Source organism: Perca fluviatilis, chromosome 11, assembly GCF_010015445.1.
Source record: "Perca fluviatilis chromosome 11, GENO_Pfluv_1.0, whole genome shotgun sequence".
Taxonomy (NCBI): domain Eukaryota; kingdom Metazoa; phylum Chordata; class Actinopteri; order Perciformes; family Percidae; genus Perca; species Perca fluviatilis.
In genome coordinates, this window is record NC_053122.1 from 18,479,983 (window position 1) to 18,495,933 (window position 15,951).

The following is a 15,951-nucleotide window of genomic DNA, read 5'->3' on the forward strand; positions in this document are numbered from 1 at the left end:
TTCAACGGTGTTCCTGTGCTCGCTGACTCCAGGGAACTGAAGAAGAGTTTGGTTGTAATGTTGGTATATCCAGCATCCAGAAACGCACATGGTGAAATACAGAGCAGAGGTATTCATTTCCAAATAGTTAGCATATGTGAGTTGTCTCATATGCTACTGTCAGAAAATATAGTAATCAAGTAGCTTCAATTCAAAATACAGGTCTGCACAGACACTCAAAAACTCAGGTTCAGGTTGAAGCTGAGGATGTAAAATCCAGGGAGGACGCTGATAGTGTAAAGGTTTGATTTCCACCAGGGCTACCAATAATAAATGCAGGCATGCACGCTGCTGTACCCATCCCCTAAAAAGCATGTTAGGTAGTATGACTCCACTCTGAGTGACTGAGCTAGAGCAACAAAGAGGCTCTCTTTCAGACTGCTTTTCATTTCTGCAGAGTCTGAACAGCAGCTGACCTTTTTCACAGCTGGAGGGTGACCATGAAAATACACTCTGACTCAGAAACCAATGCAAGGGGCTGAATTATGTCCAGCATCAACATATTCAAAAAGGAACACCGATAGCATCAAGACGTCTGTTGAAGCTGTTGAGAAGTCTTTCAAGTGAATCCCAAACCTCTCAAAACCCATTAACTAAAGTTTTTAATCCAATGTAATATTGTGCAACAAAAACAAAACACACCAAATGTCAAATACAATGTTTCTTTATTATATGTATTCCTCAACAGAGGCTTTGAAAACCACTTAGTGACAAACTATGCTGGTGAATGAATAATCTCACGTCCTGGGAAACATGGCTGTTGAATCAGCGAGAGCACATCCAGACAACCGAGTTGCTCTCGTTTCACCTCTGACAAAATGTATTATTACCTCTGACCTCGACTTCTACACAGGAGTGCTGAATTTGGTAAATGGGCATCATAAATGAATGATGAGCAGATACAGATCCATACTAGTTTACAGAGTGAAGTGACTGCCGGCCTCTGGTGTTTAAGATGAAACCCTCAGGTCAGAAATGGACTTTCAAAACAAAAGCAGGATGAATATTAGATATATTGATACCTTTTGTTTCCTTTTTATTTTTTTAAACCCTTTTATGAGTATATACATTAACATATACAGACATGAACCAACAACTTCTGTAAGCCCATGAATTCAAAAATATTGTGCAAATGCTTTGAACAAACTAATCCAGGTACATTGGTTAACGCAACCTCTCACTCGCTCAACTCGTACATTAAACTGCAGCACACCATCGTTCAGAGTTCAGTACTCCTAGCAACTTTTACACTTGACACATTCTACTTTACCTCCCAACATGGACACGATAAGGCCAAAAACCAACTCTTTAGACAACATGAATAACTACTGAGGGGAGCAAAACAGCGATGCCAACGTTTTAACTGTCGCACCACAAATAACGTACACAGTCTGCACTATAGGTTATACACTGGTTTTATTATATAAAGGGTAAAATCAAAATTATAGCATGCAAAACAAAATATACCAAACGTAAGATGAGAAAACATCAACAAATGCTTCAGTTAAAAAATAAATAAAAAGTAATAGTTTTGGCTCAGTCAACAATCATAACACTACATTTTAAAGAAACCCTTCTGCCATTACTGCAGTACATTACATTGTGACACTGGTGTACTTTATAATGTAATGGAGGGATAAAGACCGCTATACTGGCTTGTTATGTAGTGTGTGTGTATTTGTGTGCTTTTGAGAAAAACTTTTCAAGAATACTGGGACCTTTTAAGGCCCTGTCACACCAGAAAGCAGCACAGGTAAATATTTGGTCCTCGAGGCTTGGTGACTACTTGCAGGGCTAGCTGGTAAACTACTGCCGCTGGTGAGCTACAGTAGTAGTAAGCAATTTATCCTTAAGCTTGTTTTTATTGTATATATATTGGGCCATTAAATCCCCCTGGCATTGTGTTCTTAGGATAGTACACCACTTCATTTGATAAAAAACTATTGAGGGAAATAAGCATTTGATTCAAAATTCGTATTTGTACCACTGACTCCTGTCTCATAACTGTAGGGTTTCCATTATTTATTAATCTGCGGGTTATCAAATTCTCTATTAATCCAATTGTTGGTCTTGTTTAAAAAAAAAAAAAAAAAAAAAAAAAAAAAAAAAGAAGATGCCAGTTGGGTGATGCCAGTTATAATTGCTTGCTTGTTTATTTCTTTATTTAAGGGACAATGCACATTAACATGAGCACCTGAGTCCAACGTGGAAATGTGTCAAGATTTAGCCATACAGGCTAATTTTCATCTGCAGTTCCTGGCTGACGTCTGTCGTGTTTTTTCTGATCAACAGTTCAAAACCCAAAGATACTCAGTTTATTTTCATGTACGAGACCGAAAAGCTTTACATTCTCATAATTGAGAAGCTGAAACCTACACATATTTGGCCTAAAAAAATGGGTAAAACAATTATTTGATTATCAAAATAAATGCTGGTTAACTTTCTGTTGATCGACTACGACTAATAGCTGCTGCTCAATGTAACAGTTTGCAAACCCTCCCTCTTTTGTGGAGCATTTTATACTCCATCAGAGGAGGTTAATTGTAAGTGGATTGGATGGAGCAAGTTAAGTCATGATGGCTCACCAAAGTATAGTGTAAAAAAATAAATAGCGTGGATTTACCTCGCCCCTGTGAACAAATCCCCTAATCGCAGTGATTCCATTGAAGTTAATTGATATTTTGCGGTTTTAAACACCGGTGTGACTGGGCCTTTAAAGCTGTTAAGGGCCTCAGCTTAGTGTTGTGGGAGTATTTAGTGTTCAACAGCTTGGGTAGCTTCCAGATTTGGCTTTTTGTTCCCTTTAGAGGTGGTACAGACCGATAATAGAAGAAGGTGTTGGGGCTGCTGTGCAGGTTTAAATACTTGGTGTGTTTGTCAGTTTCAATGCCTCAATCTTGTGTGTCCAATCCTGGCGCCCCACTGAGCCAGCCATTCAGGAAGCAAAGATCTCCTCTGCTCTTCCACTCACACCAAGTGCAAATAAACATCCATACTGAAAATGTCCATTGACTGAGAAACAATGTAGAAAAAGAAAAACTCAACAAGTAAAACATGAAGTGAAATGTAAAAATGCCGTACTAGACGTCCTTTCAGTTTGATTTGTTTTCCTCTCCATCTTTCTCAGCTGGGGGCGTTTCCTGAGGCGGGAAGTGGGGTGAGTCTTCTTCTGTGGTTTGCGGCTCCGGTTTAGTCAAGTGATCCTCTGTCTGCGGCGCTGCAGTTTGTGTACAGTTGATTGGTGATAGCACTATGGGAGGCTGCAGGGGACAAAAACAGTGTCTATATAAGATGGCTGAATTGTGTGGAGCAGAAAACTAAATGTAATGACAGACAGAATAGCCATAGATAGGACAAACAAAACCAAAGAATATACAGTCATTCCTCTGTCCACATGTAGATTTGAGGCTAAATGGACTGTTTTTGTTCATCACATCCATATAAGACATGCTAACTATTTAAGAAATAAAACTAGGTAATCTCAATCACTATGAGCACCAGCAATTATAGCTTCAGTAGTTGTTAACCACTTGTCTATCACAGATGTGTGTACGCAGATAAATGAAAATAACATCTATTCTTAAGGGAAAAACCACAAAAACGGAACCTTAAGTAACATCAAGATGTTTTAATGGTAGAGTGTAAAGTAGCAAGCCCAGATGGAATACCTGCAGTGACATTCACAGACAGCTGAGCCCTCAGCAGCACACTAGAGCACACCCACAGTATAATAAAGGGCAAGGAGCAGCAATGGGAGGGAGGGAGGGAGGGATGGAGGGAAGGGTGGACAGTAAAACAGAAAGAGGCAGTTGGAACGGATGGAATTATTTAAAGGGGTTACTCAACTTAAAATTCTACTTTACTCGCATGTTATTTTACACTAGATTTTTTTTCTTTTGTTGATTGTTTTTTGTTCTTCGGCAGTAGACGGTCATATCAAACTGGTATTCACCACAAATCCACTTCCAGTCCAGAACTGGGGCAACTCCCTGCGCCACAGTGCTACAGTGAGACTGGTGAGCAGAGTGCAAGGCACCAGGTAGAGCAAGGCCGGCTGACCCATCTGCATGAAGGCCAGGGCCACGAAGGTGATCAGCAGGCCGATGCCGTAAGCTGACAGGAGAGAGCGAGAGAGAGAGTGAGAGAGAGAGAGAGAGAGGGAGCACACACACAAGGTTAACTTTGTTAAGGTCCAGCCAACACTTAAGGCTGTTTAATGCTTCTGCGTCAACTACGGTGTCGCTGCTACGGCGTGACCCTTTCGGAGTTCTGCGTCGGGGTTGAACGCGTTTCTTTGCATCGCGGTGCATTTCACCGGCAGAATACTAGGGGGGGTAGCAATGGCGTAGATTTTACGCATAAGTAAAAAACAGCCTTTAAGATAATGCAGGGTTTGACTCTAAAGACCCATTCAGACTGGATTTATGTCTCTAGGGGTGGTGGGGTGATTAACATTAGCTGCCTTGGTCAGTGAATTTTATCCTGTTCAGAGTGTGTGTATGAGGGTAATTAGTAATAATAAATGAAGTGATAATTACAGCTGCGATTACTTATTTTTTCCCTTTTATAATTTAAATCTCATCCTTATATTTTAAAGTGGATCTCTTGAGGTTTTTTTTTTTTTTCCCCTAGGAAGAGCTGGTTGTCCTACTTTCTTTTTCTTCTTATTTATCAGCTCACTGTGAAATTTGACTTTTATGGGAAAATGGAGGACATCAAGAAATGTGTTTGCTAATCTGATGGACGGAAACATTTTACCACCAACATATAGGCCTATTTTGGAAACAATATTCCAACCAAAAAAAAAAGGTAAAAACCTTTAGGAGAGCTCATTAAATGGGCTGTTGTAATGTCAGTTACAGGTAGGAACTGGTTTTCTCTACTGGCTAGTCCGGCGGAATACAATCCTGTAATTTCACAATGGTTATAATGTCGTCCAGAACGACTGTCTGTAATGTTAGTCCCGTACGAATGGGGCTTATCAGAACATTTCACCAATTACAACCCTCACAAGCCCCCTCCCCATGTACGTACCGATCGTACAGGCCACAAAGTAGATCCTGGAGGATTGTGTTAAAATGTCAAACCTGTGACAGTACGCCACCAGCAGACCTGACAGAAAAACAACAAAAAGTATCAATCAACAAGAGAGTCAGCCGCTTTACATCATACTCGGGTGACAGACAAAATCGTATTATTTGAGTGACAAAAGTGTTTCCCTGCACTTTATAATACCAGGTCTTAACACTGGATATTCCCTAAAACCCCAGATAAGATAAATTAAATGTTTTACAAAGAAGTGGCAAAAAATACTTTATTTTTTAGTCATACATTTTTGAGAACTAAACCTTGAAAGTATATAGCATTACAAATGCAGCCATAAAAAGTGGGGGTGTTGAGTAGTTCTGTGTTTACATAGCTGGGTGACTGTGGTCATTGTTGGTTAAATCATTTTCTGGTTGTGACCACAAAAAAAACCACGATGAGTGTTAGGGAAATTATGATACATACTTTCCCTCTTGTTATTTATTAAACTGTTTGCATAGAATAATACTATAGTGATTACTATTTCTCTCTCTCTGTTAAATTAAACTATTTGCATAGTAAGAAAACATAACACTACTTGTTAAGATAACATGGAGTCATTGTCTATCTTGACTGGGGCTCGAGGACAGAACATGCGTCTCTCTAACCAGATAAAGGGGACGCCATCGAGTCTGACCAGATAGAGGAGACAACATCTAAACTGACAAGATAGACAATTGACGACATCAAATTCTGTTATGATTTCACACGTAAATAAGCTACTGTTTGAGGCTTACGTTAGTCACTTTCTGTACTTGTGCTGGGAGTACTGTAAACTGATTCTACTTGCAAGTAAACTAAACTTTATTATAACTTCAGTGGTCCCTGTCTATTCTTGATAATGTATTTATTCTAACAATGAGCTTTAATCAGGTTAAGATCCTTGTGGTAGGATGACCAGTGGTGGAAGAAGTATTCAGATCCTTTACTTAAAGCTTTAGTGCTAAACTTTTTGATAAAAATCCAATTTGATAACCCGCAGAATTAATTTCTACAAAGCTAATTAAGACTATCAGCTCCACACAACTCTCTCTGTATTTCTCAGTATGGCTGTGTTCAGAAGATTGTGTCCTCTGGTGACTTTCCCGTGCAGTGAAGATAATTATCTCTTCTGAAGAGTCCATCGTGTTTTTGTTTTTTTAATCCTCCGCGTCCTCCTTAGCTACTAGCAACTGTGTGGAGGAGTGGGGGTGGTGGGGGCGATCATGGAAGGCTTGTATCATGTGGACGCGCCGACAGTTTTGTTGTCATTACTTGGAATTCCTTATGGGGCGACAGAAACTACGCACTATAGCTTTAAGTTAAACTGTTAATACCACATTGTAAAACTACTGTTACAAGTAAAAGTCCTGCACTGAAAATGTTACTTAAGTAAAAGTATGTAAGCATCATCAGCGAAATGTATTTCAAGTATTAAAAGAAAAAGTGCTTAATGCAGAATTTCAGAAACTGTAAAGGATGAAAACAGTTTCTGTCAATCAACTAAGTGTTTCATCGGCTAATCATTTCAGCTGTACTTGTAGGCCTATATGTTGTTTAATCTACAATAAAACATTGTATTTTATAAACTACATGTGTTGAGTGCAAAAAATCTTAATTTGTAAAGTAACTAGTTACTAAAGCTGTCAGATTAATGTAGTGGAATAAAAAGTACATTTCTGAAATGTAGCGGAGTAGAAGTAGAAAGTGGCATGAAAACAAAAGACTCAAGTAAAGTACAAGTTCCTCAAATTTGTACTTAAGTACAGTACTTGAGTAAAAGTACTAAGTTACATTACACCACTGAGGATGACAGTACATTACCTGGTACTAAGATATCACCAAAGCCCAGGAGAGAGAAGGGCCGGTCACAAAGAGCCAGAGGAGAGGAGTTTAACCTTGGCACTTTGAGCACCATTGGAAGCTGGAGGAAACACAAACACTAGTGTTACCATCTACTACTTTACCCATGAGCTAAGAGGGGCATTTGGAGTTGGAAGAGCAAACCCCACTCACCCAAAGGGAGTTGTGGAATTTGAAAACAAGCTCACCTTTTCATGCATGGAGGAGTCAGAGGGACCAGCCGCTACCTCCACCATTATACTTTCCCCACTCTGTGGAGAAAAGGCCGTGGGTAATCTAAGTATGACACACAGTAAACGAGGCCACAGACATTTGGATAGCCTTGAGTGAAAACGGTCTTAACATACCTTTGTAAAGAAGGGTGTAATAAATACAAAGAAAACATCATAGACAAAAAGGACCGACAGTAATAAGGTGCAAGCCTGCAGAGCCGAGACAGAAAAATACATCAGGTGAGTTTACAACTAACATAATCCAAACGTGTATTATACAAAACACAATTTAAAAAAAAAAAAACACTTTCCACATTGTTATAGTTTATATTAAGGAGTGCTGACCCACCTTAAATGTGGGGAGTCTGACTGTTTTGAGCATGTAGAGACAGAAGGCGATCCCCAGGGCGTCCTGTAACACCCACGCCCACCTGAAACATGCATAACAAGACTGAGTCAGCCAGCACCATCATCATCATCATCATCATCATCATCATCATCATCATCATCATCATCTAATGTACCTACAACATGTTATCACGTACACACAGACAGAAAAATGCTACCATTATGTCACCTGACACACAACAAGCAATAGACACCCACAATGGAGTACATGTGCTCTTACAGTTCTCCTACAGGTGCAAATATCATTGTTTTTACATATAAATCAAATTAAATGTAGTGCATGTGCAGCCCAAATGATAACACTGTCTGTACACAGGCACCACAGTAAACAACCTGTCCTGAAAAACAGATATTTTGTTGAATGCACTAGCTGTTTTCTCTCTGTACATGTAGCTGAATTTGACACTTTTTCTCTTTGCACTTACTGGTCTTCATTGCGAAACACCATCCAGGTGATGCTGACACCAATGCAGAGGGCCGACAGCAGCAACATGCGGATCTGCGGCCGTTTGTGCAGGTATGGCAAGTTGTTCTCTGGGACCCTGTGGTCATAAGACACATAAGACACAGTCTCTCACAACTGAGACATATATCAACAGTGTACAGGTTTTTTTCAGGCTAACCATTCACTTGCAATATTTATATGGTTAAAATATACCTTGAGGCCCTATCGCTATCTTTAACCACATCATTTGAAGAGATATATATAATATATATATATATATATAATATATATAAAATATATATAATATATATAATATATATATATATATAATATATATATATATATAAAATATATATAATATATATATATATATATATATTTATATATATATATATAATATATATAATATATATATATATAATATATAATATATATATATAATATATATATATATATATATATATAAAATAAGTAATGTGAATAAGTAAATGTATAGACAAAGCTTACTAAACTTAAGTGATTGTATGGAGACTTTATGGGCAGCTAGTATTATGAAACCATATTGACATGACCGGCCTCACCTCCACTTGCAGAAAGGGAGTCTCCTGACAAACGGCCAGAGACAGCTGTAGAGGCCGACAGAGGAGGCCACACAGAAGATGGCTATGACCCAAATGGCTAAACAGGGGAGGCAGGCAGGAGATTAGGGCATATTATTATATGATATCCACTCATAATCTACTAAGGAAATACACTTTTTTGGGGGTGTTTTGCTCTTTGAAAAAGTTAGTCCTTAAATATTTCAATAGTGGTTTCCCTGCTGTGTGTCCAGTATTAAATGTGCTAGGTGATCAAAGTTGCTAAGCAGTCTATCAGCAAGTGCCAGTTTAATCGATTTATTTATAGCCTGGAGGAATCTTGAGTTTTAGCTAATTGGAGGAATTATTAACTCACTTTGTTATCCAAGATTTGCTCAGAAGGGCTTTTAAAGCTATAGTGCGCAACTATTTTAGATTAATGAACGTGACATTCAAGCAATTGCCAAATGATTTGATACGAAGCTAATTAAGCCTATCAGCTCCACAAAACGCTCTCTGTATTTCTCAGTATGGCTATGTTTACAAAAGGGTGTAGTCTGGCGACATTCGCGCGCAGAAGCTCGAGCGATGAGTTTTACATCACCGCTGAGAAAGGACAACAGCAGCGTTCAGCTTTGGAGACGAAGAGGACAAAAAAATTACAAGATAATTACCTTTTCTGAAGAGTCCATCATGTTTTTGTTTTTTAATCCTCCGTGTCCTCCTTGATTTGACGGGATAAACGCTACTAGCAACTGTGTGGAGGAGGGGTGGGGGTGGTGCGGGATCACCGAAGGCTTGTGTCATGTGGATGCGCCGATAGTGTTCTTGTCATTACTTAGAATCCCTAATGGGGGCTACAGAAACTACGATACTATAGCTTTAACCAGAAATTCGTCTGATTATACATCCTGCTTCTTAGATACTGAAAACCATATTTTTATACATATATGGGCAGTGATGACGCGCTAATTTTCAAAAACCCTACAGCTAAGTAAACTATGATTTGAAGGAGGCATTGTAGTTACAAAATAATCCGCAATTTTGCAACTGCTTTCCTTCTTACTCTAAAATGATTTTAGTATCAGGGGACAACAAATAAGGATACATTTGAAAGTGTTTCCAAAGCGACCAATTTATCTAGTTTAAAATTAGAAGTACAGACAAATGACAGCCTACTAAGTGGTGTGCTCATATAACTGGGTGTCAGATGCTACACTGATGTCTCAATCAAAGTTAACAAGGAAGCCTGCGAGATGCGGTTGAAAGCTCAGAAAAAGCTAGCAAGTGGTCATTGAGTTGAGATTATTTGTCAAACAAGGAAAACACTGTCCACCACATTCTTTCATTTTCTTCTTTTTTAACAAAATGTGAACGAGTATCTTTGATCAGCATTTTGAGAGTTATATTATGTGTGCTCGGGTCATTGAAGAGTGTATCTGTCGGCATCGTACCCAGACTATCATAGAAGAAGTAGAGTAGCACCAGCATGCTGCAGCACATGACCACGAACACACAGGTCATGATGGGGGTGACGTCTACGGTCTCCTCGTCCTGCTTCTCCGCACCGTCGTCCCGCTTGTGCTTCATGTAGCGTCTGCGAGAGGAGGAACAGAATTCAGAGATGCATGCTGACCTGAGGAGGCTTGTTTGGGATGCTCATAACTCGAGAGACTAATGATGTGTACTTATGCACATTCATCTGCTTGTGCCGGCTTATTAAGAAACATAGGCTAGGGCAATGCAGTTAGTCAGCCTCTTGGGCTTTGTCTTTCACTTGTTTTATTTATTTATAACCGTATTCACTGATGGTTGTTGACTTGCCAAAGCAGCCAGGATGATCATCCCACCAGCCACAGTCAATATTTACCATAATTTGGCTGGCTGGGACTTACTTCCTTCCAGAGTTTAAAACACACACTCATATTACAAAATGTTTTTTTAGGACTGTGCCCTTGGCAAGTCCGTCAGGAAGGACTGACACGAATTGGCTCAAGCCGATGAGTCATTCCTACGGCCTCAAATAAACAACACTGTAGCCCTTTAGTGGAGTTGCAGCAATACAATGCAGACTGTTTGGTATGAGACAAATACACATACATCACTGAGAGAAAAGACTGAGCAATCTTTTGCTTGTAGTGACTAATTTCGTCTTAAGATGACTCCCCTGATAAATTAACTTTTATTTAAATTTAGCAGTCGGGACTAAAAGCACGGTAAGCACAGCCACAAGGAAACTTTGTGTCCTGTAATAATGTAATGTAGTGGAAAGTACAAAGTCAGGTAAACTAGATCGCAACCAGCATCATCATTGACCATCAACTACCATTTTTGTCCCTTAAAAGACTTAAACTACTTTTAGATTTCCGGGTTTGATTAAAAACATTCATTTAACCCTGAAAGGGGGTATCCTCTATTCTGAAAGTAAAAAGCTTGAATTAATTTTTCCTCCAGTACATCACTGCCGGTGTTATTTATCTATATATTGTAACACTCAAACACCTATAGAAGCTTTCAAAATCATGGAGTGATGACCCACATTAAATGTTTCCTCTATTGTGTCCACTTACTTCTTGCTGTCTCTGCTGCCAGCCCAGTAACCTCCAATGGCAACAGTTCCTACTGCCATCAAAAAGATGATCACCATGTTGTAGTCCAACACTGGCTCATTGGGTGCGTACATGGCGACCAGTCTTCCTTTACCAAAGGTCTGCAGCAGTTGGAAACATTACGTTAAGGCTGACAAATTTGTTAAATCGGGACATACTTCTCCCCTGTAGATTCTCATCAAACATGCATTATTTTACATTTGGCAAAAATATATTTTGTATTTTTGCTTCTCTACTACACCGTACTCCAAAGTGAAATACTGTATATACACATCTGTCTCTGCTGTAAGGATGTAAAATTGGTAGAACCCCAAAGGTAGCTGGAGGTTTGTTTGTCTACTGTTTTGATGGCTAGTAGTAGATGGCCTCTCACCTTGCCTATGTCCAGCATATCAGAGTAGCTGAGCAGTGCTACAGGAATGTCAATCTCCTCATACTGAGTCTTGTTTCCTGCTGGTGGTGTCTGTAATTTCAAAACAAAACAAAAGAAACGTGCATTTCTGTTTTCTGAAGTGCCAAAATCAACTTCATCTTTATGCAGGATGAATACAAGCAACAGCCTTAACAAATAGTTATAAGAAGGGTTACCAGTCTGTCCTTGCTGACGATGAGAAGGCCCTTGGCGCCGTTAATCTGGGCCAGTCGGACCTTTTCATAGAAAGTGCAGTTGCCTCTCATCACCATGGGGATGCGATTTGGGAAGCCTCCCTCCGGGACGTCGGAGGGCGAGCACAGGACCGATGTTGTCAGGTCATAGATCTGAAGACGTGACTTCAAGACAGAAGGTTTGCAATGTTGACTAGAGCTGGAGGACATTCTGTTATGGTTCAACACTCTCTTATTATGAAGAAAAAAATAGCACAGCATTTATTTGATGTTTATATAATAATAATAGGCTGGATATAACTGTTCTTTAAAAACGCTTCTTAAATCAGTGAAAATGAGCTGGATCATATCTGTTGCTAAGAGACTGGAGTCAATAGAGCTGCAGTCTGATCCTAATAATGGATGTATGAAACTATCTCTGCATTTAAAAAAAAAAAAACTTGTGCTAAAGACTTGCACAAGACTGTTTTAGTTTTTTTTTTTTTTTCTAATGATACAATAACATCCAAAAATGAAATCCTTCATGCATTTATTTCCTCCACAGCGGATTACTGCAACTCATTATATTCTGATATCAGTCAAAAAGATCTCTAACATTTGCAGTTGGTTCATAAAGCAGCTGCCAGAGTCCAACAGGCACTGTAGAGTGGAGATCAGATTTCAGCATCCTGTACGAGGCTTCCTGAAATATTTTATTGATCACCTACATATAAGGATGTATACTGGAGTATACTGTATCCGCACTGTTCTATGTGTCTGTAAAGCACTCTGTAAATCATTTCTTGTGTGCGTCATTTATATCATTCCTTACACCTCTTGTTCCTCACTCGTGTGACTTACTGCTTTATTGAGGTCCTGAGGTAGACGTGCCCATTGTGAGTTAAAGAATATGCAGTAATCCTTTCCATTGCTCTTGCCCTTGTCACTGAAATGAGCCATGCCATACTCTCCCACCACCTGTCAACATGACAACAAGGTCTGCATCACTCCACATGTCCATGAAATGTTTGTAACTTAGATTTTTATGATCATAGACTTTAACATTCCAGCCACAGATGATGTGTTGTTGCTCTTTTCACCAGAAATCCCGTAACAAGGTAACCGTCAAAAGTATTGCTGAATGTATAATGTGTATTTCTAAACACTCCTGTCAACAGTAAAGCTGTGGAGTGCTGCTCTGCAAACACATGTGCAATAGAGTAGCCTTTTGTAAACAACAGAGCCTGCTTATGGTCAAACTAATGATACTTTCAAGTTGAGGGATTTTGTTGTTATCTCCATTTAATTATTATTTTTTAAATTAGCCATAATATATACACTAAGAGGCGACAGGTCATGTAAGTCATGTAGGGACCCCACCTGCTGGCAGCAGAAAAAGTGTGGTTTTACTGGTAGTGAGTAACTTTTAAAACTTTATATAATTAAACAACAATGTGCATGCACAAAGCCTTTGGCAATGAAAGGGATGGCACAAAGGTGATCGACAGGGACGGAGCTATATGATGTAAACATTCGGGGTTCAGCCAAAACTTAGGGGGGCCCGAGAGCGTTACCAGTAACGTTGTAACAGCAATTTAAAGAGAAGGTATGTGACCAGTCGAATTATCACCGGTGTTAAACTATGTGGGAAATGTACAATGGCTCATTATGAAATTGTAATATTTTCTGGTTTTGCATCTGCGCAAAATAGTTGTTGCCCCACCACGTATTGAACATTTTTCCCACCTAAAACTACACTGTGTATTAGTATATACACTGTAGAATGAGGTGCTGTTGACTTGTAGAATTGAGTCTACCCTAACTGATATAAATGGGGTGGACAAAATACTATGAACACTCAGCATCACAAACTACAGCATCCAAAGTTACAATAAAGTTGAATCAACAACATAAACAGTTAAAGACAAAGGGAACATTTAATAGAGAACTGTTGCAGTGTTGTATTAGACTGCATTAGTTTTAGCCAGGTGTATCTGAACTAAGATAATGGTCTGGTACTTGTCAAACCTTGACCTGAGTGCCTGATTTAGAAAACCTTGTTTTATGTATGGCCTACATATTTGTAATAACAAAGAATATATGTCTAATGTTACAAACCATAGAATAACAACATTACTTTAACTCAGCGGGTAAAAGAACTGTTGGTTTTAATATTTTAGGCAGGGACATTATAATCACCTGAGAAATATTTTATGTTTCAGACGCGTTACCACAAATTTCTAACTAACGTTATAGTGAGTTATTATAGCTAACATTTCCCGATCCAATGTCTGCTAATCGCTACTAAAATGCAGTCTATCATAAAACATTGTAGTGGTTTCGATGATGCGGTGAATCAGCAATAATCTTCGTTTTTGTTACATCAAAATGTGAGTGATGTGCGGGTTTCTAGGGCCCACAGTGATCTCCGCAAGCTAACGGGCATAGCATCCAAGCTAATACTCCCGGAACACGGCTGGAAAAAACAATCTGTTTTTGTTAGCCACACGCCACAATGCGTAATAAACGCACAGATAAATAGCTTTTGGAGAAATAGACTCGGTCTCTCTCACCTTCTGGATGAGAAAAGCGGTCCAAATCAGTGTTTCAGGGACCCTCATGATGCCTAGCTTGTTGTTGTTTCCCCCATCAACCAACCAACCAACCAAGAGTTCGGCTCTCCGGCCCCTCACCCAAGCCCCCACCAGCTGTTCTAACAAGTCACGCCCATTTTGCTTTGCAGGGTTTTCAATTGGCTGTCACGACAGCGAGCGAACATGTCCCTGATTGGTTTAAATAAAAGCCAATCAAAAATTTAAAAAAATAAGTCTATGTCAATATGTCAATGGTGAAAACGTTACAAGAAGTAAGACGTTTAGTAAGCATGTTTAATCGGGTCGCGATAATTTAGGTAGAAGTAATACAGGCGTGGTTAAGCTTTTAAAGATGGAGAATAGTTCATGGGTGTAAAACATAAATTACAGATATATTATTATATATTTATTCCCAACTGCATTTTTAAAGAGCCACCAGACTGAATCACGTGATTCAATATGTTTGAAATAATAATATATATTATACAAGTAAGATGTATAGCAAAACTTGAAAAACACAAAAAAAAATTATTTTATAATACAATATAAAATGGGTTGTCAGTAGAGAGTTGGGTTGGGAACCGGAGGGTCACTGGCTCAAGTCCCCATACGCACTGCCAAGGTGCTCTTGAGTAAGGCACCCAACCCCCAGCCCTGTCCATGGGCAGCTCCCTCACTCTGACATCTCTCCATTTAGTGCATGTAAAGGTATTGTGTGTGTAATTCAGGCCTGCATTGTAATTTTATTATTATTACAATTTATTTTTTTATTTTAGCTATGTTTCTTTATTCTACATTCTAGAAACAGAAGGCCTCATTAAAGATGTGGACTCTTGAAGTCAGACTTGAGCCAACAAGGCCTGCACGGCTGCAGCCATGGTTTCCATCCCTAACCCTGGATTTTCACTGTAATTATAGATTACTGGGCAGCCTCCAGTAAAACTGCTAATCAGGAACTTTTAAAAACAGCAACGTTGTAAGCAGTCTATGAATTGTTCTGTACACTGTATGGCATTAACCTAAATTTCAGAGCCAAATATTGTACTTTTTACTCCACAACATTTATACAACACTTACTAGCTATTTTGCAGATTCAAATTAATAATATGAAGTATAATCATTATGGATAAAGTTAAGAAATTATTGATCCCTTGGTGAAATTCTCAATACGTAGCATGTATAGAAAAACACTGTGCAACTGTAAAAAGAAAAAAAGTTAAATATCTGAGTACCCTTCAGCACTGTTTGACAGTGCTGACTTGTTTGAAAATTTAACTGGCAAAAGATATGGTAAAACATTTTGTGTTAGTAAATTATAATAACTTTTCACCCAGGATTATCCAGTTATTCATCCAAATTTAGGTTGGAAATGTTGCATGTCCTTGTGAAAAGCTGTTTTTATTGGCCTAGTGTATCCTAAACACAAACAACAAATAGACAAAATAGGTGATCATTTACATTATTAATTATATTGTCACTATATTAATATTTTAATTATTTCTAATTATGGAAACCAGTGTTATTTGCTTTCTTGTGTTCTGAATTACTTCAGTC

The 15,951-nt window shown here is 38.8% G+C and overlaps 1 protein-coding gene across 3 annotated transcripts; it reads right to left on the minus strand.

The window, feature by feature from the left end:
* Nucleotides 1-687: 687 nt before the first annotated feature.
* sppl2 (signal peptide peptidase-like 2) lies at nucleotides 688-14,506 on the minus strand. Of its 3 annotated transcripts, XM_039814933.1 has the most exons (16): nucleotides 14,377-14,506; nucleotides 12,665-12,781; nucleotides 11,807-11,989; nucleotides 11,592-11,681; nucleotides 11,180-11,319; nucleotides 10,064-10,206; nucleotides 8,613-8,709; nucleotides 8,012-8,128; nucleotides 7,528-7,609; nucleotides 7,314-7,388; nucleotides 7,155-7,217; nucleotides 6,928-7,027; nucleotides 5,074-5,151; nucleotides 3,992-4,152; nucleotides 3,708-3,748; nucleotides 3,158-3,299 (listed from the first exon to the last, which is right to left on the minus strand). In XM_039814933.1, the coding sequence occupies exons 1-16, from the start codon at nucleotides 14,422-14,424 to the stop codon at nucleotides 3,290-3,292; spliced, it is 1,545 nt and encodes a 514-aa protein (XP_039670867.1). In that variant the 5' UTR covers nucleotides 14,425-14,506; the 3' UTR covers nucleotides 3,158-3,289. The 3 variants fall into 3 exon arrangements, 2 of the variants coding, with proteins under 2 accessions (XP_039670866.1, XP_039670867.1); XM_039814932.1 differs by lacking the exon at nucleotides 3,708-3,748 and having other exon boundaries at nucleotides 688-3,299; XR_005640621.1 differs by lacking the exon at nucleotides 3,708-3,748 and having other exon boundaries at nucleotides 3,174-3,299; nucleotides 3,885-4,152.
* Between the last annotated feature and the right edge of the window lie 1,445 nt (nucleotides 14,507-15,951).

Coding starts and splice junctions, on each gene's coding strand:
- sppl2 (XM_039814932.1), bottom strand. CDS start 14,424: ATGAGGGTCCCTGAAACACTGATTTGGACCGCTTTTCTCATCCAGAAG. Junction 11,990..12,664: donor CTCAGGACCTCAATAAAGCA/GTAAGTCACACG, acceptor TCTGTCTTGAAG/TCACGTCTTCAGATCTATGA. Junction 11,682..11,806: donor TCGTCAGCAAGGACAGACTG/GTAACCCTTCTT, acceptor TTGAAATTACAG/ACACCACCAGCAGGAAACAA.